At 34.8% G+C, this 26,889-nt stretch overlaps 1 protein-coding gene across 1 annotated transcript; it reads right to left on the bottom strand.

The window, feature by feature from the left end:
- Positions 1 to 4,823: 4,823 nt before the first annotated feature.
- LOC146158967 (uncharacterized) lies at positions 4,824 to 25,341 on the bottom strand. The gene is made up of 15 exons (XM_083384811.1): positions 25,241 to 25,341; positions 24,723 to 24,774; positions 22,835 to 22,920; positions 20,116 to 20,248; positions 18,000 to 18,091; positions 17,090 to 17,249; positions 15,961 to 16,109; positions 14,699 to 14,757; positions 11,739 to 11,847; positions 11,180 to 11,338; positions 8,521 to 8,651; positions 7,322 to 7,389; positions 6,483 to 6,666; positions 5,785 to 5,870; positions 4,824 to 4,947 (listed from the first exon to the last, which is right to left on the bottom strand). Exons 1-15 carry the CDS (start codon positions 25,322 to 25,324, stop codon positions 4,844 to 4,846), a joined length of 1,656 nt encoding a protein of 551 aa, XP_083240937.1. The 5' UTR covers positions 25,325 to 25,341; the 3' UTR covers positions 4,824 to 4,843.
- Between the last annotated feature and the right edge of the window lie 1,548 nt (positions 25,342 to 26,889).

Genomic DNA, 26,889 nt, shown 5'->3' with positions numbered 1-26,889 from the left:
AAATTAAATAATATCAGATATAAGCTTAAGAAAAGAGATATTTTGCTTTCTTTATATAAAAATAAAAATTGCTCGTTAAGTAATAAAAGTTTTATACTGGGTGGGTGGAATAAAATAAAACAAACCAAAATAAGAAATAAAAATAGAAATATTTTTTTCATCAAAAAAATGATTATAAACACTTTATGTGGTATGCGCATCAAAAATCAATTTAAAAATAGGCAAAATTTGAGCGAAATAAATTCCAAAAAAATCCTGCCAGAATGACAATGGTGAAACAAAAGTACAAAGTTTGCAAAAGTTTGTGTCACGAGTTTACATAACAAACACGTCATGCGGAACTTAGCCGGCACTCAAGTGGAACAAAAAAAGATCATTTGTGATATCAACTGAGTTCTTATATACACCCTTGTGCATATTAATTGAAACAAGCAATGAAAAAGTACAAAATAGTGTTCATTTTGAATTTCGCTTGGTGTTTTATTGTATAACCCTCACAAATGGACACATTAGTAACAGGTATGACCTCCTTTATTCTTCAACACCATTTAAACGCGGTTTGGCATCGAATCCACCAAGTTTGAACAGTCGGTCAGAATTTTCGTGTCCCTGTATCATACCTGAATCAGCGCTTGAATTAGCTTATCCATTGTCGTAAAGTCTACTCCACGAAGGCGACTTTTACAGATAGACCATAAATTCTCAATTGGATTCAAATCCGGAAAGTTGCCAGCAGGTCAATCCATAACCTTTACATTATGCTTCTCATTCATGAAATTCTTCACCATTTTTAATGTGTGACACGAGGCAAGGTCTTGTTGAAATATTCCAGAACCGCCAGGATATGTCTTTTCCAGTTCTCGAACCACTCTTCTTTAAAGGATTTGAATGTACTGCGAAGGGCGCATCATTCCAACGCATGGATGTAGGCTGCCAACACCATAGTAGCTGAAACAGCCCCATAATTTTTTGGGGGGGGGGTGTTTGACGCACTGGTCGATGTGAGAATCACGAAGCTTTTTACGGGTGACCTGCGAACATGCTGACTTTGCTGTCCCTGGACGAAGAAATGGCTCTTTGTTACTGAATATGACTTTTCTCCATCGTCCAAATTCTTGTATTTATTCGCCCACTTATACCGTTTGGCTCTAATTACTTTAGTTAGAAGTTGTTCTTCACTGGTCTTCTGGCTTTTCTACCAACTGCAAGAAGCCTTCTACGAACGGTGGAAGAACTGAATTGGATTCCTTTTTTCCTTTGAATCCCTACATTATGAGTCGCTCGTCTTTGTGGGGTTCTTTTTTACTTTGTCGGAGTAAGTAGACATCGTCACTTGTCGTGGTTTTCCTCTTACGGCCACAATTTCCTTTGCGTTTAGGAGAAACCAATCTGTATTTTGTTTCAACTTGATGACACGAATGACAGTTGCGAGGCTGACACCAACCACTTGTGCTATCTCTCGATACGGTTTAATTGTGTGTTCGCGCAGCGGAACGATTTTCGTACGTTTGCTTGGTGTCACGTCCATCGCGGACGGCGGTTGGAAATCAAACAATTCTCTGTTGAAACAATAACCACGTTTCTGAAATGTGACGCAATTTCAGCTGATGTAATGATTGCATCATCCTGATCCATGGCGCATGGGCAATAAACAATTTTTTTATATGCGAATTACATCTGATATAACACTAAAACATTCAATAAAAATTACAAGTAGGCTACGCCATATGGATACGTACTGTTTTCTGGACTTGAAATGTAATTTAGCTTGTAACAAATGAAAAACTGGGTTTGCTTCAACTAATATGCACAAGGGTGTATGTGAGATTGCTATTTCGGCGCTTTTTGCAAACATTTTTGCCACAGTTTAAAATGGATGCGTTAGTAATAGCCTAGTACCAAAACAAATCAAATTTATTTCTTCAAAACCATGAGCAGGTCCACACAGGGAGACAAGGCCATTTGTTCTATGATTTGTTTTTCTTTTTTGGGTTATAAACACAAGTGAATAACGACCACATTGAAATATACATTTTTTTACCAACTTTACCTATCAATAACAAATTCATCTTGCTTCCTAAAATTATTAGCTAAACTTTTGTATGTTGCCGTTGGTACCCGATTCTATCCAAACACCAATTTGTTATCTTATTCTACCTAGAGCAGTAGTTCTCAAAGTTTTTTTATGAATTCCTCCCTTACAAGCCAAAATACTATTAATTCCTCCCCTGAAAAAAACACAAGGTATTGTATTATTACTATGATGCAATTTGGACGCGCTAATCGTCTGAAAGTTGTGAGTTTCTTTAATGGCTGTAACTGTGCAGAAACAATAGACTAATATGCAACTGCGAACAAACAATAGACTTAGATTATGGGCCTAATAAACTTTTTACAATACCAATAATTACAGTTGAGTAAGCTTTTCATTTGATTTAACCGATTAAATAACTTCTTTTTTAGCCATTTTTCCTCCCCAATTCCTCCCTGGTACAAATTTCCTCCCAAAATTTAAAATTCCTCCCTAAGTGAGCCAAGTGTCTCCCTTTGAGAAAGACTGACCTAGAGTCTTTTGTTCGCGTTTGCCTGATTCTATAACGTCCATGCAAAATTGTCCATTGTCTAGTTTACGTTTCAACTTAAAACTTTAGCAAAAACCCACACAAATTGGTAGATCGTCAACCTTTATCTAAGATCAAATCAGTTATGTTGAGTAATGTGCGAAATTGCGAATCTTTTTAAATGTCAAATACGTGTCATATCCTTTTAAATTAACATTTTTCAAGCTTAAACCATGCCCTTCAACATCTCGTCACGACCTTTCATGCACATTTGTAAGCTTACAACTAAAAAATTTCACTAGTTTCTTTCGAAAATGCACAAAGCTAATAACAGAGTAGTTAATAATGTAAAATAGGTGTAAACGTCTCACAAGTTTAGCACCTATACAGGCTGTTATCCTAAAATTTTGTTAATTTTAGCGCTGTAGTTTCATTTTGCCTGGATTATGCTGATACACAAGTGATGAATTATAAACCTTTTTGTGGGAAAAATGGAAAGGGTACACAGCTTAAAAACTAAGCCTGAAAGCCTATATTTTGCAAATGACAGTTTTGTAAGTGCGATTTTTGCACTTTAAACCAAGTTTTGCGCAAAGGTTTCTGTGATTCTGCTTAACTCAATAAACGTTATACTCGGCCGATCTTAACAGTTAAAAGTATTTTATCTCCTCAACGCCGAAGTTAGTAGGTGACAATTAAAGCCTAGGTTACTTGCCGGCATCGATTATTTAGCTGAATAGTATTTATCTTGGGGTTTTTAATCTGAAAAGGTTTTAAAACAAACCTTACACAGCTTATGGGCAGCATTTAGTAAAGCAGTTGGGTTGAAACGTTTTAAGACATGAAGTCACTGGTTGATATAAAACAATTAACCTTGAAAAATCTGTTCTTGTTAGAACTTGTGCGCAAATGTGCAGTTGGAATCGAGTCTGATTGGGCCATGGTCTAACAGCAAACAGACTTCACAGAAATCACGTAGGCCTATACAAGTTTGAACAGGTGCATAAAAACGACTGTTTAGTGTTCACCGAGAAACAATGTGTTTGAAGGCGTTTAGGGCATTTCCGAAGTTTGCAGCTAGGAACTTTAGTGGTTACTGTAATTACTTAAAGTTTTAAAGTCAATTTATATTAATTATAACAGAACCACCTGTTTGAGATTTAAAAGGCCTACAAGACCTTTTAACATCTTGATAATTGAAGGTTGTACCTTCTGGATAATTGTAGATAAAAAATTTCGAATTTAAAAATAATAGCTTAAAACAACGGCATTTGTCACCAGTAGGCCTACATGCTGATTTGTCCCCTTGTTGATCATTTAAGAGTCACAAAAGCAGCAAATTTAGGCTGGTTGGAGTTGTTATAGTTCTTGCGAGAAATACTAAAGGAAAAACACTTGGCTACAATTTCGAGTATTGGGTGTACGTTCAGAATAAATCATAGTAGGTTACAGTCTACATTGGAAAAGATTACAAACAGCAAGTATTGAAAATGATACAACATAGCAGGTTGCTGAAATCATAGGCTTTAGGGCGACAAATAAACTGTTTTGCATAAACGTTAAAACGATGTATAGCAGTGGTTCTCAACCGCCGGTCCGCCAAATATATTACAATCTTAAATCTCAACTACAAAATGCAAGATGCTGAAAGCTTGTCCGTCAAATCAAAGAGATTTAAACCATTAAAGTCTTGTTAAAGTATCTTTGGTCAAATTTAGAACTTCGACAGATTCGTAATTTGCTGCATTGTGACGCAACATAGAGTTAATGGTTTATGACTCAATGCAAGTGTTGTGTCCAACTGTTTAAAAGTAGGCTACAGATTGTTCAAGTCTTAAATTTTAGGACCAGTTGTATGTGAAAAACTTTAATAGAACTGTCACGCCAAAATTGGTCCGGCCAAAATTATACTTTTGTCATATTTGCATTTTGGGTTTATTTTGATTTTTGAAGGTCCACCGTTCCGCAAAATTTGTTTTGAAATTTTACCGGTCCGTAAGATAAATAAGGTTGAGAACCACTGATGTATAGTATACTGCATTCATACACACATAGACCACACTTTGCCACTTTAAAATACAATATTTCCAAGACAAACAAATAAATGTGAAGTCAACAATGAAATTGACATTTAAAAAATGCTTGTAAAATAAATTGCAAAGCAATGTGTTTAAAAAGGACAAACTTGTGTAAGTTATATACTTATGGTTGGTTTTAAATCTCTGACATTGGTAAAAAAACGCTTTATTTTATTGAAAGAGCTGGAAAACCACCAGAATTACTCATCTGGTAAAAATCAAAATGGTCGAAGTGATGTCCCTGAGAGAACGACCAGTAGAACTAGGGTGGGTTGCGTTTATTGGGTCAGAACTTTTGCCGGCCCAACCTAAAACCGAAAAAACATGCCTAAATTTCTGGCCTAATTGGGTAAATATAACTATAGCTAGGCTAATTATATTTTTTTGTGGGAACTTCGCTGGCATGCACTGTAAAAAATACAAGTGCTGTACCGTATCCTTTTATGCGTATATTATGTTGATATGCACCAGTTTGGCGTTGTTTCAATGCCGGATTTGAAGCGAATGTGCAGAAAGAGTAGTGTAAGCTAACGTGAGTATGGCTGTAGTAATTTTCAAGAACAGGTTTACCACAAATACGTACCGCATTATGAAGTAATTTTACAGGCTTCAAATAACAGGAGTGAGAGTTAAATTATAACGTCCTTAAAGTAAAAAATACGGATACGTAGTAAACTAAATCTGCCGTAAAAACGTAATGGGGTTTCCTGTTTAAAAACGCCAGGAAAACAACCATAATTTTTTTAACAGTGTACAACATTGGTCATTAAAACTGTTAGAAATAAGGACTCTTTTGCAATCAAAAAAGTTCTGGCAAAATAAATAATCAAGTATTTTTAGCTGAAACCCTTTCGTGTATGAAGAATCTGTCGCAGACAATAATATGTCACAGAAACATTTTTAGTAAGAAGCACTTTTTTAGTAAGAAGGACCGAAGTAGGTCGCCCTTTAAACGTTTCATTTCTAAATTTTAACAAAGAATTATATGAAACATTAAAAATGCTGCCATATATTTCAGTAGCCTATGGGGCTAGATATTCATACAACGTCTTACTACAACCTCCAACCATTACGCTTCGAATCAGTTGAAAATTAGACTGTTAGTAAAAAATGTATAAAGCCTAAAATCCCACACATTTATATACCTGCATAATCACCACACGCCGTGGCTGCTGTCTCCGCTGTGTTTATTCCACCGATGCAGAAACTCGCGGGTTCGTGTGAAATTGTTCTGCAATTAAAAGACAAAACCTTCCAGCAGATTCACAGCTTTGGAACAGATGGCCCAAATCGAATAGCCGGCCAATTAAGGCCCAGTGAGAGTACTGGCATTACTCTCAAGTGACATATGCTATTATTACCCGAATAGCTAGGCAAAAATGAAACAGAAAAATGTTCAAACTGTCTAATTATGCGCAGTACAATTGCTACAGCAAATTCTTGCAAAGAGCATTATAAATCTTCCAAAAAGTGGATATTGACAATCTAAGAAAATATATTATGAAAAACTTCGTTTTTCCTAGGGTTAAATAAACACTGACTATATATATATATATTTTTTAGAAGAAAATCGGGATCTATAAACAGGCCGGACCGTTAAAAGCCACCCGCAACAACTTTGACATTTTACCCCTTTAGCGCCACCAACATAGTCAGCTCATACGAGCAAGTAAAGATGGCTTCCCAACATTAAATCGTCGTAATTGGCTGAATATTGTTAAATATAGGTACAGAAATTCATTTTGCCAGGTTAAATCTAAATTTCAAGCGTTGGCAAATAGTACCCGCATTTTATAACCCAAATTAAAACTTCCGAGTGGCCAAAATCAGAGGTTTTTCTTACTTGACACCAGGACACAAAGCGTTGGGCGATCCGGCGCTGTTGTAGGCTCGAAACTGGATGAAGCCTGGTTGCACGAAGGGCTGCTGCGAAACTGGGATTCCCGCTTTAAGCTGCTCCTGGCTACCTTTGATGAACGTGACCGGGACACTTAACTGCTTATTCTTGACCTCGTAGTTCACTGCATCTGGAAAGGTGTAGCGACGTTGAAAGACAGTAACCAGAGAACACACGACTGATTGTTACCGACTGCATATATTGCGACAATTAAATCTTTATTTTTCGTTACACTTATTTAGTATGTACCAGAGTTGGATCAATTGTTGTAATTGTAATTGGTGTAATTAATTACAGTTTTTAATGTAATTGAGGCATTTTCATTCAGTGTAATTCTAATTAAAAATGTATTTGCTAAAATTTTGTCTCAATACATTGATATCGAGAAAGTTAAAGTTTTTAATGTTTTGTTTGCGAGTAATCGTAATTATTAAAACGCACGTGACCGTTGGCTTGACGGTAGTCTGTATGTGTGTTCTATGCCATGTCGAAAGGCATCCCTTCATTGTTATTGCAATTTGATATTTTTAGCACGGGGTAATTGTAATTTAGTTGAAGCATTTAAAGGAGTAATTGCAATTGAACTGAATTAATGCAATTGATCCAACTCTAGTTTGTACACACCTTGGCTGCGAAAAAAATATGGTCCAAAAGTTTTTCAATTTTGTTTTTAATCAGACAACGAGGCTAAACGTAAGAATATTTTAAATGATATTTCGATTATAGTTATGATTTCTTACCCTAACCAATTATAAAATGGAATTTTTAATATTCGTACAACTTACATAATCTATTCATCATTCTCTTCATAATCAAACCGATCTCTCTTTCGGTAACCAGTTTTCCTTTTTTTCTAAAATGATAAAAACGTATGCATTATTAGTTTAATACTGTTTTTTTTTAATAATGAACGCTTCACGATTTTGCGTGTCATCCTTGTTGTATTATTTTTTGTTCAAAATAAATTTGTACACAGGAAGGGAAAACGCGCACGGGTATGTAGGGCGCAGTTGCAATCATCATTCCAACGTAAACCAATAATTACTGAGCCTTAGGGACGCGAGAAAAATAGAGGTCCTGGCAATGCACTAATTTGGACCTTTAGGTAAACTTTCGGCATAAATAAATTAAAAATATTCGCTGAAAATGCACAAAAGATAACCAAAAAAAAAAGAGATAGAATTAATAACACTTGGCCCACCTGAAACCAAAAAAAAAAATAAAAAACCCGAATCCTAACCCAAATAATGTGCGTTAATTTAATAATTATTAGAACGCTGGGGAAAAAGGCCTAAACTCGGGTGGGCATAAGATCGTTTCTCGTCCATTCTATATAGGATTGTTACGTCACAAATTGAGGTATTGCCACCAAAAGCACTTATGTAATTATTAAATTAACGCACATTATTTGGGTTAGGGTGCTGACTAGCGTTTGGTTTGGGGTGGGTCAAGTATTATTAAATTTAATCTTCTTATGCATATTTGTAAAGTCAAATATGTGCAAGACCTCAAAGTCTAAAAGTCGGGCTTTTTGATTCTTTGGATGCCATTATTGTGACCTTTGTGCTTAGAACTGCACGAATTTCTGACGGATCGGGTGAAGGCGTGCAATAGGCGTGCATACTACAGGGCATAGTAGACATTTAGAGTGCGACAAAAAACACAGGATACGAAATTAGTAATATCGTTCGTTTACAGGATATTGGTCGTACTCCGTGACAGTTACCAATGCGACGAAGTATTTATAGGCAACAAATTGTTTGTGTACCTTAAAAAACTAATTACTTAAATATGGAGACAATCAAATTGTTCAGACGCCTTGAATGGTTTGAAAATTGATCTAGTATAAAATGCCTTGATTGGTTTTATAAAACTATGAATAGCAGAGTCGTGTCCGTGAAGTTTGTTGTCTGTAAACAGGCTTCTTAAACGTGTTTTAGGATAAACAAGAATAACTGGTAAATATTCCGGTAAATAAACTTACTTTGACATTAAAAAGTAGCCGACATAAACTTGGCTCATTGGTCCCACAAACTTGACAGCATTCTTGGCCATGTTTGTCGAATTTGACCACATAGTTGCATTCATGTTACTCGGAGGGACTGAATTCCAAGCCTGTAATTGTTTTAACATTTTGCTTAAAAAAGAAAAGCAAATGCTAATCGTTTGGTTAAACAAGTTCAGGAGTTCTTGAAGTGGGGCGAATAGACCCCGTTTGGGATGTGCATTTGTTTTTTGAATATAATGAAATGCACAAACGTATGACAAGAAAAAGCAGGTCCACTTGTATTATGATGTCATCTCTGAAAAAACTTTATGTCCACCCTGGTCGAATCAAACAAAAAATGTTTTAGGGGTCCGCCTTACAGAAAGTTTATGAACCCCTGAAAAAGTTATTAATTTTTTACTTTCAAAATAAGATTTATTACCGTTTAAAGTTAGGCTATATAACAAATTTTACTAACTGTATTAAATTAAAGCACATTCATGTCATTTGTCTAAATAATAAAAGTCAAGTCAAGCCATTTGAAAGAATGACTTAAGTGCAGTGTTTGACTTGAAAAGATGCTGTAAAAATTAAAAAAAAGACGCCGTTTTGTTCTTTTTTTAATAAACAGATTCAAAGTTGTGATATAAGAAATGTTAATAAAATTAATAACTATAAGGTTATTTCGCCAACATTACGCAACTCTTACCATGGGTTTAATCCGATGAAATATAGAGCGGGAGATTTACAAAACAAAATCCTGATTCGAAAACTCGCTATTATTCGAAAATTGTCGAAGTGACGTAATAATTACGTGACCGGAAACAATGAAGATTTGACATGTGTGGAGATGTCTCTCAATTTAAAGTAAGACGCAGAACGTGCACGTATATGGTCAAGTGTAAAGGCACACTTATGTTAAATTTGTTTCCGTGTAACGTTGTCGCTTATAGATCGCCTAAAAATTTAGTATAAATTGATTATCATGATACACGAATGAGAAAAGCATAGCCAAAAGTCTCTTAATAAAAGGATCAAAAGACAAAATCATTTATTTTGTAGGCAAACGCTCAGGGAAATGCTTACTACGCCTTGTAATATATATAATCAAAAAGCTTATATATGACCTTATTGGTAAGACGTTGTTATAATCCCTTTTACCACGACGTTAGACTGTCTACTTCAGTGGGTTTCAACCTTTTTTCTTTCGTGGCCCATTTACGTTGCAAAGAAATTCTGTGGCGCAATAGTTTTAGAACAAAACACAGCAGAACATATTTCAAAACGGATTTTTTATTTAACCGTGCATTAGTGAGATACTTGCGGCTGAACAATACAATACATTGACATTCCTTTTTAATTCCTCCCCAAGCCATTATTCCTGTAAAATTAAATATAGTGACCCAAATGTAACTACCTAGCTTTTATAAATTGGCCTGTGGCTCACCTCAAATGTTCTTATGGCCCACCAGAGAGCCATGGCCCACTGGTTGAGAACCGCTGGTCTAGTTTAACCAATTTTAATTTTTGAACTTGGGTAAAGCGACCATCACATTTGAATGTTGATTTGGCCTATTAATGTTACCATTTGGCCTATTATTGTTACCTAAAAAAGTTTTAAACGCCGTGTATTGTATTACAACCATAGGTATGATTCTTACCATTTATAGGTCTTATTCGGATAAATTTAAGACTTATGACGATTGAGGCGTTATTCGACTATTTAATATTAGATCTATTTTGGTCTTATTCCGATTTGTGTTTTATTTCGAACTTGATGTTATTCTTACCTCGATGTTATGGCTGGAGTCTGTTAAGTTGTTAAAAACTTTACCAGACTAAATAATTATATGAAACCACTTGACTTTAGCCAAGTCATTGGTTCCTAAAATGAAGTGATTCACCCTAAAAAAACTTTGCTTTGCGTGTTGCTGCGCTAAATCTTACTTAGATGTTGAACGATTTTAGTATAGTATAAGATTTTTTTTTAATTCAGTGCGTTGAAGAAATTTGCATTTTACTTAATGCTGTTGGTGGCAAATGGTCTTACTTGGCTAAAGCTTTTCAGAAAGACTTGTTGAAAAAATTTTCATTACTTGTAACGTTTAATTCTTGACAAAATTAAAATTGTTTAAAACTATCTTATGCTATATTTTATATAAACCAGGAATGTAGATATAGGTTTAAATATCCCAAGTCTGACTTCGGTAAAAAATTTAACCCGAATATAACTCCATAGTCCCGAGTCGGACTTAAACTCTTCAGCCTGTATTTTACCCATTAGTGCAACAAAAATAAGGTGAATATTTATATCATAGCAAACCATTCCTAGGAGTATTTTATAATTGACTCCGACTCTTAAGCCTGTATTCCACCCATTTATGTCATTAAAATAAAGTGAATATTTATAGCAATCTACTCCTAGGTGTGTCATTCACCTACCAACAACACATAGTAGGAAATTATTCCACCATTTTCTATTACACTTTTAGACTTGTTTACAGTTTTCGGTCATATCAGTTCTAAAATTTGGTACTGTACATGCGCGCGTTGGACTCGAGACTTGGGTGGCCTTACGTAGCCTTACTCGAGTCCCGAATCCGACTCCAATTACGCAACCCTGTTATAAATCATGCGTAATGCAGGCTTTACCCACCGTGTCGGCGACGTAAAAATAGACCTCACAAACAGAAGGATCAGATGTGCCGTACACGTTGTAGGCTCTGTACCGCGCGGTGGTGGTGCCCTGGCGAATCACTTGCGACTTGTAAGTCGAGTAGTTGCCTTTCCCGTCCGCTCCAAAATTCGACTCCACCTGGTATGAAGGTAAAGAATATTAATGTTTTTTGATTGAATGAGGCAATAATAGGCATCAGTCACCGCTTTTTTGACAAACTGCGGGCTTAATTTTTTTAGTTGCCCGAGGCAGTTTTTTTAATGTGTGTAAATCCTGTTTTTGAGTGTAAGCAAATTAACAAAATTAAAATATCAGGTTAACCTATAGATCCTAAGCATATTTTGTTCACCTGTTTAAAATCAATCTTATCCACACAAAAAAATGCTAACGGTTGTAAGATACATTTTTTTAGTTTTTCATTTTTTTGCGGAAATCTTTAATAAAGATTTACACGTTGTGAAATAAGATATTAATTATTTAAGTTGTTGTGCCGGTCAACAACTTTATTAAATGGCTTTTTAATTGAATAGTAGCAAACCTTGAAGGAAATGTCGAAATCTTTTGAACTGCCTTTTTTGCCAATCCACGCGAGGGCAGTAAAGGGGTACATCTTTGAGCTCGAAATCTCGATTTCGCTGCCGTGCAAACTGCAATAGAAAAGTAGCAGTTAAGTAAGTTGTTTAACGTCAACTACACTTAAATCGGGGATGCGGTGTCGTGTAGTTAAATTACCTAAGTCCCGAGGCCGACGTACGCATGCGTTATTGAGTTCAAATTTAAGTAGTAATCTTAGTTGCCTTTGTCTATCCATTAACTATATTATAAAAAAGTTACCTTACGAAGCATAAAACCCTGCGTTTAATCGCAAATCTAAAGTGGAATAGCTATAACGTCTCACCCTATAGTACAGTGCTACTTAATTTTTTTCAGTTTTGTTCATCTCTAGCATCGATCTCCAGATTTCATTCACCCTTGTCTAATGAAATGATAAAACTATCTCGTCTGTATATAACAGCACAAAATTACTTAGGTTATTTCGAGTTTTGTTAAGATCAACTCCAGCTAAGTTTTACCATTGAAAATTTACAATTTCTCGAGTCCAGAAATATAAAGCTACAAAACACAGTCACCAAATTTTTGTACTTAAACACTCTCTGCAAACCAACTTCACTATTACAATAAGCAAAAAAAAACACCGGTTCAGTAGTCGAAGTACTGCAGTGCTATCATACATTTCTGACGGTTCACCCTTTTCCACCCCTGCAAAAATTTTGTTCACTCTGGGGTGAACCATCAACCAGTTTAAGAAACACTGCTTTATAGTATATCGGACGACCACATGCCTACAATATGAGTTCTGCTGACAGTGCCAAATGTGGTCCTGAGAGCCTGTCCAACTATATTTTTTGCCAACTTTTACTATTTGTTAACGAAAATGTTTTTCCCCCTCGCGCGTATATCTTTCTTTATAGATATGTTTTACATTATGGCTTGCAAATATCCTGAAAATGTTGTGGTATTGCAAAACCCGTGTCACTTTTTTTTAATTTGTGTTAGTTAAACTCAAACTTAGTGTTAAACCTTCTTTGACCAATTGTAACGCATTTTTTCTTACACATTACTACTTGCTATTTGTGAGAAGTTTTGCAACAGTCGACGTCAAGCTTGTAATTCTTTATATGCTCGCCTAATTGCCAAACATTGTTACGTCACATACAATCAACATGTGTGTTTTTCTAGTTTACTCAGTTTCTCTTTGGAACGTTTAAAAATGTCGAAAATTTGCAAATGGTGCGAGAGTTATGTTTTTTTGGCTTCACAAAAAAAAAAAGTTAGACAAGACAGCCATGATTGTGCGCAGTGTCTGCACTGCTCGATGGTGATGTCAAATGCGTCATTACAAGTTACAACCCTCCAAACTTAAAAATTACGGCGATAAAAAGCATCCCCCCAAAAAGAATGATGCCGCCGATGTTATTTCTGCTAAAAAAAGTACGATTTGATCAGGAAGCGACATCACCTGATGTCGGATTTTAATTAATTTATTCATTCGTTGGCTTTCGTCCAAGTGAAGTGTTTTTTAACAACGTGGTGAAATAAAATAAGTGAAAACACGTTAAACACAATTTTAGTCATTTTTTATAATCGATTTTTTTATAAAAGTGGGCCACAAGGATTAAAAGCCTTTCGAAGGGGGCCACGGTGCACGAAAGGTTGAGAACCACTGTTGTAGGCAATCATTTAGTAAACCGATTTAAGACACAATACGCGGCAAACAGCTTTTGTTACAATGTTGGCTATGGTTATCTCATTATATGAAGTTTCTATTTACCGAACGTTTAGTTCAACGTTTGGGCCAAAGTAAAATTGTTATGCCATTTTAAATATTATTGTCGCCTTATCTATCCGGCCCCGAAGTTCTTACGCTATCCGTAACATATTATTTTTTGGTACATTAACCTGTCCAAACCTTTTTATACCAGAACTTTTAATAACATGGGTTAGCAAAATTGTACGGACATGTTGCAACTTGACATGCAGATTGATGAGGACTGGCAAGATTATGCATGACACAATTATCTAACCATTAAACATTTCAGATATTGCTGCATGGTATATTATAACTAGGGCCCGCAAAAAGTCAATAAAGTTAAAAATTTTTAAGTACCTCGTCTGACAACGAATCAAAGGATAAAGTTGTTTTCAGCACCGAGGGACTGTTTCTAAGAAGTTTATAGGTCAAAATAAAGTAAAAATTTACAATAAAGTTAAAAATTTTTAATTAAGTCAAAATTTGTCAAATTATGGCTTTTGACAAAGTTTTTGTGTTTCTTGAGAGTAATTTTTGTAAAAATCGTCGTAGAAGCATTGTAAATCAGGAACTGCGACACAATTAAACCATATTAAGCAGGAAATATGTCACAATGCCCACTTGGATCAGCACTTATTTTTATCGCAAATTGTCCATTTTTTTTTATTTATTGTTACGTATTTAAATAATTCTTATAAAACACTTCATTTTCATAAACGTGGTGTTTTCGCAGATGAACAGTTTGGATTTTTAGGAATAGCCTACTGACATTCTGTAATACAAAAATGCCTAAGCAAGCTAAATTTATCTTATAGCGAAAAAAAACCCGACGCACTTTTTATAACCCATAAATCATAAAACACCTTGACTTTTCGACAAAATGTTACGTTTGGGTCCGAAATCGACAAAATATTATGTTTGGGTAACTGGCATCAATTCAAGGAATAACTGTGGCCTCTACAAACAAGCAATTTCGTTAGGTTAAGATAAAGTCAAGATTTGATAAAAATAAAGTTGAAAAATTTTTTTTAGGTTAAAATAAAAATGACCCTAATTATAACAAATAGGTGCTAAACACGAAATCCATAGCATTGCATTATTAAGAAGCATAATCGTCGTCAGGGCTTTAGATGAGGTGAAGGTTTAAATAGAGTAACTATACTAGCTTATAGTAACAATGTACTTACAAATAGGGTTTTCCGTAAGTGATCTGCGTAAAGTTCACACCGTTAATGGCATACGAGACCTGGAAAAATTAAAAAAAAACATTTGTAAGTCGTGTACAGCTTAAAATAATATAGAACAAATCGTTTTAAAAAATAGGACAATTTTATAAAATGTAAATTTTAGCAAACGGTTAAGTTCAATAGTAGCGGTGCGATTTGTATTTGTCAGACAAGCTTTAATCTAATATTGGGCATAACCGACAAATAACTAACGCGTTACTCAAAACATCCAATCTGAGAATGATCCAACACTGACAACAACGGGGGAGTATACAATTACAATGGTTAGATTTTTTCAGAAATGACAATTTGTGCACAATATTTTTAGAATAGCGTTGTGCTAAATTTCGACAGAGCGTCAGTTAAAAATAGTTGCCCTACAAGCGGTCAACAATTCTATATTACAGTGATTTCCAACCGATGTTCAATTGAGCACCAGCGTTCATGCAGCAAAAGATCGTCAGGCGTTACGCGAGAATTTAAATAATTTTATAAATGTTCTATGGAATAATGGGGGAAAGAAACTAATTTAAGAAAAAAATGAAAGTTATCACCACTTTAAATGTCCAATTTTCTAAATTTATTGCTATGTAATGATAAGACTCTTTGCGTAATCACAGGATTGTAAGAGAACCCAAACACGAATTTTGTGTTCATCCCAAGCAGGACCATGTATCGCACTAGGAAAAAACTGAAAGCAGGTGAAACCCCCTTGCAAAAGGGCTTGATCACAGGATACACATTGTGTAAATAGCCTATATTTGTTTCAGTTGTTTACTGTAATGTATTGCTGTAAACTTCCGTTGGTGTTCCGCAAAATTATTTAATACATATAGTTCAACCGATGTTTAATGGAATACTATAGCCTTCCGCAAAAAATCGTCAGGTGTGCGCGAGAAATTTACCAATTTTTCTAAATGTTGTATGAAACCACGGTTGACAGGAACCGGTTTAACACAATGGACGTTTTAGTGTATAACTATAGTTTTCCATGGCGACTTTCTTATTGTTATCTCGTTGCGTAATAATATACGATTTTAATACAGCCTAACATGAATCTTGTGCTCAACTCAACATGCACAATAAAAAAAATGAAAGGCAATTTTTTTGTTGAGTTGTGTACTGTAATGTATAACTAAAAAACTTTTGTAGGTGTTCCACAAAATTATTTAATACATAAAGTGTTCAGTGCCTCAAAAAAGGTTAAACGCACTGCTATATACCTTATTGCCAGCGTCGTACATATCCGAACCTCCATCGTTGATCTGACTTGGTACACGGGTCGAATCATAGGTGTAGTTGTGCCAGTTGTCGATGCCCGTGACCATCCTGCTTGAATTCAGCACAGCGAACACCTTTTTCAGGTTGCCCTCTGGAAATAGTAACATGTCACATTAACGACTGAAGGACAGGTAGAACCTCTGTTTTTGTGATTTCGCCTATCTTCTTAAATTGACGTTTAGCTGGTTATACTAGCAGGAGTCCTCAAGTAGGCTTGCTAGATATTGTAGCTCTTTGGTTGCATAATTGCACACCGCAGTTTTTTGGTCGACTCAAACTTTTTAACATTACGTATTATGACTTCAAAATTTTCCTCATAACGTGACCTTATAGTTTCTATGACGTCAAGTTATGACGAATTGGTGGCGTCATAGCTGATTTTTTTAGGTTTATTTTAATAGAAAATTAGTAGGCGTCACCCTAGCATATAGTCCCAGCAGGTACATCAAAACCTTAGTCCAGCCCTGCTCATTGGGACAGCGTATAATGTGCCCGTGTTGTAAACAAGTCATTTTTACATGGCTTGTCCCAGTCAAGTCATGTGCGAAAATAACAAGTTAAGTCCTAGTTAACTTCATGTCACGTTATTGAAATAAAAGTAAAACGTTAAAATATTAAACTTGGTAACTCGTCGGATTATGAGTAACAATTAAACTTGGTAACTCGTCGGATTATGAGTAACAACTCAACTAAAACATAACACGAACGCAATATATAGCAGTTAAATCGTTTTTACGTGGAAAACTTGAGATAAATTTTAATGAAAAACACTTTTAATCGCAAGATAAAACTTTACGTCCAAGTCAAATCATGACCTAAATCTAGTAAAGTAATTTGAAAACAACAACTTAAGTCATTACAGCACTGTATTTTGCCCTGTGCTTTACAAAACTAATTTTATCGTTTTGCTGTTCATTAACTCTGCCAAATCCTGGTTTAAGGTTTGTTTAGCTGTATTAAGCTCCATTACCGTCAATTCAAACTTTACGAAGCAAAACACCGCGCACAAAATGTTTGCTCTTAAATTTCTGCTGAGGAGTTTTAAGAAAAAATGTGGTTTTGCAAATGTACCTGCTTGCTTCATCGGCAGATGCATGGAATACATGCTTTGTAATGTGGAGCCGTAGTTATTCAGGAAGCCGTTGGTCGTGTGGTATTTAAAGTAGGCTTTGGTGCTTATGTTTGTCACGGCCACATTGTTGGGGACGTGCCAAATCATCACGTCTTTCGCCTGAAACGAGAACAATTTAAACATACAAAACTCGAGGAACCGACAGTGTGCTAAATTAGTCATTTTGAAACGACATGAGTCTCGGTCATAAGTTGAGATACATAACCAAATTTTATTGAAATATATTTAATAAACACGCCTAATTCAAACCCAAATTATTCGACGCAATAACTTGACTCCAAGTCAAGTCAATACAACACTGGGGCCTAATGGTATATAGTTCCAGGAATCAATATAAAGTATTACACAGGGACTGCTAATCGCTGGAACATTGACGACAAAAATCATGAAATTCTTTTTAACTTAGAAACTTTAAACATGGTTTCGAATTGCAATAGGGTTATAGGCAATCAATTCCGATAATAGAATATAACGCTTTTGTTGCTTTTCAAGGCACTTTAAATAATACTTCTGTCACGGTTATTTCTCCGAAAAGCAAGGTAACCTGTGGGAAAAGTCGTTACGTGTTCGCAACGAGCCCAAAGTATTCAACTATATGTAGTTAAGTTTCTTCTTTAAAAATTAAAAAAAAAAATTTTGAATTTTTTTTTAGTTTTTAAAAAAAAATTCGTTTTTTTCTTTTCTCCCTTGTTTACATAGACAGCTGCCAGCAGGGTGAAACATTTATTAAATTCAATATAAGTGTGTTCTAAACTAATTGAACTGCTGTCTCTTTTGGGGGGAGAGGGGTGAACCAATTGTTGTTTTTAACGAACCTACGTAAGCGACATTACAAACGTGTACTGTTACTTTTAACGAGAAGTAAGCCGGGTTCTTGAAATCTGCATTCGTCATTGCGTCAGCTCGGCCAAACATGTTAAAGTTTTCCCAGTTCTTCGCACCTGCGTCATAAGAAATATATCAGTTTATTAAATACTAGATATAAAGGTTTAACAAAACAACATATAAATAAGAATTTACTCTACGTGCGTGAAATGTAAGCACTTAAGTCTTAGATTAATTGTACAATGTACATAAATGAGCTTTGGGCAGTTTGCAAATGTCGTGTGTTTTCTCATTCGTACATTTTAGTTTACCAATACAAAAGCGATTACCGTTTCAAAAGACGCCACATGTGTAACGTGCGTATATAGCTTTAATTTGTACGAACGAATATATTATACTAATTCTCAAACTGTATGCCTGTGCCTCGAGAGATCGTTAATTATATGCCGTAACACTTTTGTAATTTTGTAAAATAATTGATTTGTTTTACAAATAGGCATACACGCAAGACTTCAATGCTTTATATATTTCAAAATAAAAAATATTAAAACGTTTACATTTAGTTTGTCGTGTATTGTGAGGTTACTATTTTGTTGTTTTGTAAAAGTTTTCGCGAAATATTTACGATTTTTTACTGCACCGCAAGTTATAAAACATTGAGAACCGCTTTAGCCGATATAGGGACTGTGTAAAAATTTAACTCTGTAACGCAGTGATTCCCAAACTGTGTGCCGCGGCACACTAGTGTGCTTTGAGAAATTGTCAAGTGTGCCGCAAAACTTTTTGTAATTTCGGAAAATAGAGTATTTGTTATACAAATAGGCATACGCGCAAGCATTTTAGACTTGAATACGCACTATACCCATTACAAATTAATCACATTGAGACATTTACGTATAGTTTGTCAGGGGGGTTGCAAAATGACTTTATTGTTATTCTGTTAAAATTGTGTTGCGAAATATTTACTATATTTTTAAGGCGCCGCGAGCGAAAAAAGTTTGGGAACCACTGCTGTAAACGTCATAACTTTCGGAAATATTGTTCTATAAAAAAAATATATATATATATTGTTTCTATAACTTTCGGAAATATTTGTTCTATCCTCGATCAGTTCGCACAGGTGAATTATATTGTAGTATGACATGTACATATATTAGTGGCTAAAATGTCGATGGCATATTGTGTTTGGCCGCACATTTTCATTGAAAATGCTTCAGTTTCCTTCCAACAATTATATAGTTTCTCGATAATTGTATTTTAGCCGCAACAGTATTTTCAGCGCTTTGGAATGCGATTTCTTTATTTCTAGCATGTAAAGCCACAGTATCCCAATAATGCGTTTTTATGGGGATTTTGTTTTCCGTGTAGCTTTAACGCTTTAATTTCCTTATATTTTTTTCGATAATTTCGGCAATTTCACTGTTGGGCAATCAAATAATCTAGCGTAAACATTCTGGCGTTCTTCTAACGCCCCAAATACGTCAAATTACTGTTGCGCAACCGATTTGTTATCATTGTTGTGAAAATACTGTCAATCACGATGATTGCTGCGATTTTTGTAGCGGGCTGGGACGGAAATCCGGACAGAATGACCAAATTGTGCCACAAGATGTATAATGCATCGATAACAACAATAATAATACCCTGATGAAGACGACCTATATAGGACGTCGAAACGTCGGAATAAAAATTACATTTGCCAGAAGAGCTCTACAAACCTGATATTATGCCTGGCAGCAATAGCTTACATAAATAATAATAATAATAAAATATTTCATACGTTGTTTCATATGCTTGATAAAAGTTATTAAGTTAATAAATCCGTTCTCGTCAAGTTTGATTGAGATTGAGTAATAGCTTCAACACTTACGGTACTTTTGTTGTTGATAGATTAGGAAGAACATTTAAAGCTCACTTAATGGATGGTGTAGCTTGCAAAAAACAGTAGTTTATGTTACAACTGTATTAACGAACAGAAACCATTTTTTAAATTATTTTTTTTAAACCTCCATTTTTAAAAGTGTTTAAACCTCCCAAAATGACATGACTGACTGGAGTCGGTTAAAAAACAAATAAAGTCTTTGACAAAAGATATAAAAGTCTTTAATAAAAAAATTAAATGGATTAAACGTTTTATTACCGTGATAGTTCTTGGTAATCCCCTGTTCGCTGGACCACTTGTCGCCAACCGTGCATTTGCCGTCGATGTTGTTCTCATGAACAGAACCGACCAAAGTCCATCCACCTCCTGATGACGTCATATCACAGTAGGTCTGTGACGTCACGACAAAGATGAACCGTTAAGTTTTGTGCGGGTCGACCAACCAGGCTTTTGCAGAACTGTGTACTGATCATAGGCGCCGAACATGGGTGTGCTGAGCGTTTTTAGCCGCTCTAAATTTCTAACAGCTAAAAGGGCGTCTCAACGCTCTAGAACAGTGCTCCCCAACCTTTTTCTGTTCGCTAATAAGAACTAATAAGAACAAATTAATCTTTACTACTGTTAAAGTTTTCCCAGTTCTTCGCGCCTGCGACATAAGAGCTATATCGGTTTATTAAATATTATAGATGTATAAAGGTTTAACAAAACAACATATAAATAAGGATTTACTCTACGTGCGTGAAATGTAAGCACTTAAGTCTTAGATTAATTGTACAATGTACATAAATGAGCTTTGGGCAGCTTGCAAATGTCGTGTGTTTTCTCATTCGTATATTCTAGTTTACCAATACAAAAGCGATTACCTTTTTAAAAGGCGCAACATGTGGCGCTCTAAATTTCTAACAGCTATAAGGGCATCTCAACGCTCTAGAATAGTGCTTCCCAAACTTTTTCTGTTCGCTAATAAGAACTAATAAGAACAAATTAATCTTTACAAATGTTACGTACTGAAAGGGCGTACGTACTGAAAGTTAAAGAGACACAACACATCTAATCGGTACGTATTTGTTACATTGTTGCATAAATGTTACGTAATGATTATGCAATAATTTTCTGATCTAGTAGAAAACCGTAACGTTTAGAAACGCTTCGAGACCAAGCTCCCGAAATAGCTTCGACCTACTGTTTGGGAAGCACTGCTCTAAAATTTGACCCAGTTCCAGGCGCAATTCATGTACAAAATTAATTGCTATAGCGCGGTTTCAGTTCACCAAAAGCGTTTAAAACTTTTCCTGAATTACTACGTAGGCACGAGGCCATTGGACCCCAAAACTATATGTTTTGATTATATACATAAATGCATTTTTTTCGACCTATTGTTACTTTTGCCCTTTTTAGCCTAAAGGCACTGTAAAAAAGTTACACTATATCCGGGCTGTCCAACAAGCGACCTAATAAAAAATGGCACGCAAGAAAAGTATACCTAATTTGTTATTCACCCAATTGTCAAAAAATACTTAATACTATTATTTATACAGTAAATTGCCATTGTTTATTCACAATATAAAACAATCGCTGCAATCACGACAACTATCAACTCACCGACGGACACTTAAATACAGTAATGCGAACTGCTACTACACGTTTTGTTATTTTTGGTAAAAAATCGCTTTTATTATTGGAAAGAATTAGTTACGAAACTTTGGCACGGGAAGAGGTTATAGGATAAAAATTGGCACGCCGGCATGTTTGAGTTGGACACCCCTGCACTACATGTTAAATGATTCGTTTCTGTCATAATGTGCAACAGCACAAAAGTTGTTATCTAAGAACTGTCACATTAGTTATGTGATTAATAATAGTATTTTTGCACTGGTTAAAAAAAACGCACATGAGTTTTGAAAGTTCGGCGGTTATGGTGCTCATAAACACCTTTAGGATCCAACAGCTTTGTGGTGAAGTCGGCGAAAGCAACTGTTAGTTTACAATTTGGTTCAAAGCAGTGTTTTTCAACATTTTTCGCGGGAACCCGAAAACCAAATCGCAAGTACATTAGCGAAGCTTTGGCGACCCAATTCTCCTACCGAACGTTTTGTAAGCGAGCACGAAAGTCAAAACTTAGCAAAAATTAGTGCGAATTTAATTAATAATGAGCAATGCCTTCTTGTTGCTTCCGCAATATTTTCCAGTTTTTGAAAGATTTTTCTCGAAACCTGTTTTAGTAAATCGAATCTTATAAAACTACTGCAGTCAGCGAACCAAACCAAATCAAACTGGTCATTGGAGGCCAACTATAAGCTGAACCAGTACAATTTTGCTTGAGAAAACAGTTTGATTCAATCCGACACCGTTTATTTTAAGTTGCAACCAACGTTTGTAGAAAATAAATGGATGTTTTAATTTTGGAAAGTAATTTAGTTTTGGGTGGCGACCCATTGGTTGAGAAACACTGCAGTATATGCAACATTCTATCGTTAGAAGGGTTCGGAAATTTGCAGTACAATCATTTTAGATAACGGGAACATGTTTTGATTTGATTTTACTGTATTTTATTTTCGATTAATTTTGACCGTGTCAGTAATTTTAAGAATGTTCTGTTTCGAAATTGTAAAAAAAAATCAATGAAAGTTCAAAGGGTGCTAATTCAAATATTGGAATAACTTTCCCATAAAACAAGAAGCAATACGAGCTTGACAAGGACTTAAATTCAGAGTGTTTGATAAAGAGTTCCAATGACTGGTGTATTACTTAACTTGGCCATTTTCATTTAAATATGATTTTTTTTTTCATTTAAATATGAAACCTATTCGTTGCGATAACATTCTAAAAACTGGAACATCTCAAATTGCACCCAGGTTTAAATTTAACGAATTATCGTAGGAAAAACCTGTCGACCATATTATAATTTTGCATGCTCAAACAATGAAATAATTCTATGATAAGTGGAAAACCTTTTAACTAGTAAACAAAAACTTACGTAGAACGGAAGAACACCGTCGTTTGGTTGAATCATGTAAAGGCCATTGGGACCAGTTACAGATGCACAGGAAGAAGGGAGATTGCCTGTAATAACATATCGATTGTTACGTCATAACTAAACAATAAAAGTTCTGGAGCACATTGGGTATTGTTAAACGCACAATTCGTGCGCTTAAACGTAAACCGCGGGGACGTTTAAACCGTTACTTTGAAGCTATACCCTTCAGTATAAAGAAACGTTTATTTTAGAGCTATAACTATAAAATGAATTTTGCAAATCTATGTTATATTTAATCGCAGCTGCACAAACCTAAATTTTGATGATTTTAAAAGCAATAGTTTTATATAGAATTCGGTCTTCCCATGTGCCCCAAATAAATACGAAATTTTAAAATTTACCAAACCCCTTTCTTGTTTTGGAATTGAATGATTTTTATATCGTAACAAGGAAGGCAAAGTTATAATGAAAAGAGGAATTTCGATTTTGAAGTAAGAAATAAATTGTCAATGTTTGTCCCCCCAGAAGACTGCTGTATGGCCCCAAGGCTGTCTCGACGTTTATTGCGTGGTCACGACATAATAAAACAAACGTGAATCATTTTAATGTTTTTTGAATGCAAATGGACGTACGTGTTTGAAGGTTGCTAAATTAGTTTTGGCCACTTACGCGCAATTCATGTGATTAAATGTTAAGGCGATGTATACACGACAAGTTCGAAATAGCAACGGTACAAATTGCTATGTGACTTTAAAATAGCCCGTTTAGTTCGTTCATTTATTTTCAGCCGACATGCATTCCCTGACAACGTGACTACAAGCCACTTTTGCCCATCAATCAACGTGATTGACAGCTGGAGTTTTGCGAATCACAGTGGCCTAAAACCAGCACATAATTAAAGCGACCTCGTTTCATCAAACTGTATATAGGTTTTGTCCAGTATACTTTACTTTTCGAAGCACTATTTTTACCAAATTAAAAAAAAATGTTTTAATATAAATAAAAGGCATACACATTGGTCGTTCGTTTCAAAATAGTAAGAGAGTTTGGACTTTTATTGACGTAAAAATGGACAATCGAATCTATATAGTATGTAACGTAAGGTACATAAGGCAAGGGTCGGGAACCTTTTTCGCTAAGAAAGTCATAAAAGCCGAATATATTTGATTGTATTTCACCGAGAGCCGTCCACATAGCCGTACAAAAATTCCCTTTACTGATTTGATTCACTAATTCACTTGAATTTATTTCACTAAAGTTGTTTAAAACCGGTGTTATTTATGTAAGATTGCATTTGCTATAGTGTAGTTGAAGTAACATGCGTGATGTAAATTAAGAAAAATATATAACTTATTTGTTCTTTTCCTTTACATTTATCTGCCTGATTTTTAAGTATTAAATCTTTTATTAAATAAACACATATCTACACTTATTATTACTCTGTAAAAACAAAGGAATTAACTGGAAAAACATGGTCTTTACAACATTTTAGGGCTGTGATATGTCAGGATTTTTAAGTATAGATAATTGCAATCTATGTATAAATTTGATCGAAAATCGAGCACGTTCGCCATACACGTAATGAATTGTGGGGCAATAAATGTTGATAGTGTAAGCTTTGCCAACAGATTTCCATAATCTCCAGTGTTGTAAATAAATCGTTTTAAAATGACCATTGAACATAATACAGCCAGCAGCGCCAAAACTTTTTTGTTTTCTATTGTGAAATTAAATTATGTAACAAATCATATTTCACTTATTGGATCAAATCAGTTTAAAAAATGATGTATTTTATTTTAAAGTTTGTCGATTTATTCCAAACATTTATCTTTCGAAAAAATCAAAGTATTCATTTGGGTGAAAACGTTGTCAATACTGTGATCCTCACCTTTGTTTGGCGTTGCTTCATTGGCACATTGTGATAAGTAGTTTACCTTGTCCTAAAACACAATATTCGGTTTTTTACTCCAATTTTTGACTTACTTTTTCGGTAAATTAAAGCAAACTTGTTTTACCACGAGTTGTAAAAGCAGGGCTGGATTAACCATCAATTAGGCAATATAATCACATGCTTAAGGTATCCAGCGAAAGAAAATCACTATAAAACAATTATTGTCTGATTTACAATATATTTGTTCTACCCTAATCATTTTGAAGATAACGGATTTAAGGAAAAAATAGCCCTAATTAATATTTTTTTATTGCACATAAGTTGGGTGTATAGCCTATCACAATCTTGTGAGTGCTTAGGGTACTTCATCGGGTAAATCCGGCCCTTTGTGAAAGCATTAAAACATTAACTAAAACAAACAGAAAATTAGCTTTTTGGCGGGTGCTGTATTAAGGCTAAAATTATTGAAATTGTTTGCCATTTATTTTGCAGAAAAATAACATAGCTATACTTACCAGTGAAACTATTCCGATAATTATAGAAATAAAAGAAAGGATAAGTGCAATAAACGAAATTAACTTCCACGTTAGCGTTTCCATTGTAGCCTATTCTCAAATTTAAACCTGGATTATAAAATAATACAAAACTTACAAGCAGACTGGGACAACTAGATTTATTTTAGCTTTTTAAGATTAGATTAGAATTCAAATTAGAGCATTTTAGTTTTTCCAAATTAGATTAGAATTAGAATTAGATCGTTTTGAGTTTTCTGAAATTAGTGGAAGTGGAATTAGAATTACCGAACTCCTAAAAAATCAAATTTCAATTAGAATTTGAACTAGAATCACATTTATTTTTTACGACCAATTTATTTTAATCGCAATTTCTTCTTATAAGAACGTGAATGGTATAAATGTGTGTGCTAATTTTCATACGTTTTTATGCTTTTTTAGACTGTAAAAATTACATACAAGTCGTTCCAACCAGAAAATTGAACAAATTATTTCAAGAAGCTTATTAGAGCAAAAATACAACGAAACTTGAAATACATAAGAATTTGAAATATCTCCCGGCACCCTTATGCATTAGAAATGGTACCCCGGTTGCAAAACACTGCTAGCCTACATCAAAAAGTAAACTTATTGGCTGGAAGCTGTTCAATGTCCTACAAAGAAACTACGCTTACTTACAAAATATCTGTACACATGTTACATAACTGCTCAACTGTCGTGCCGAGTGTATTCGAAATTAGAAGACAGAATGACGAACAAGAAACGTTTTTTTTTTACATTTTTTTTAAACTCGTCTTTTTGTCGTTCAGTACAGTGATTGCAGTGAAGTAAAATAAAATTGATTTATCTAAATGTTTACACGATGCTATCCATACTTCTAAATGTTCTTACATATTTACACTATACTACGGCTTGTAATTTTCCCACTATACTATGGCTTGTAATTTTTTTTATAAAAGTTTTTTGTTTAGTCCTTAATCTTGCCTGTTGAACATTCTGGTGAAATAAGCATACACAATTTTGACTTTAAGGCACAGCAACCCAAATCAGTTGGTTTGAAATATGTAAAGACAACGAACATAAAACGCTTTGGTTATTTCAGGATGTGATGTCGTCCATTTCCTGTTGCGTCTGGTAATGAGAACGCAAAAACGTCAGTCGAAGTCAAGCAGTAAATCTTTTGCTTAAAACACGAAAAAAACGTGATTGACCGCAATTATATCAGGTGGAGCCTATAGTCGGCTTAAAAAACCTAAGTTGCGATCTTTAACGAGGCTTTTGTAACTTTGGGGCTGCCGAGTTAACTCGTTATACACGACTCCTTCAATTTTTTTTACACTTTCGTTTGGCGATATTTAACAGTTTTTTATAGTTCTATATCTTTTTCGTTATTTGTATAATTAGTGTATTGTCATTCTCATTAAATTGTTGACTATAGTTTTTATACGACGAATTACAAATGCGTCCTGTTTATTTTTTGTTATGCAGAGTTCCCCAAATGCGAAAGCGTAATAATAATGCCTTGGTACACGTATTATAGACAGGAACAAATGAAAAATATATATATTTTATTTTGATATGCCTAGTGTTGGAAATATTTGAAGCCTGTTTTAATTTGTTTAGGGATTTTAGCCGACGACTGCGGTCAGGAC

Source organism: Ascidiella aspersa, chromosome 3 (assembly GCF_963924565.1).
Source record: "Ascidiella aspersa chromosome 3, kaAscAspe10.2, whole genome shotgun sequence".
NCBI classification, from domain to species: Eukaryota; Metazoa; Chordata; class Ascidiacea; order Phlebobranchia; family Ascidiidae; genus Ascidiella; species Ascidiella aspersa.
The sequence above is the reverse complement of the archived record's forward strand: the minus strand, read 5'-3'. Positions and strand labels throughout refer to the sequence as shown.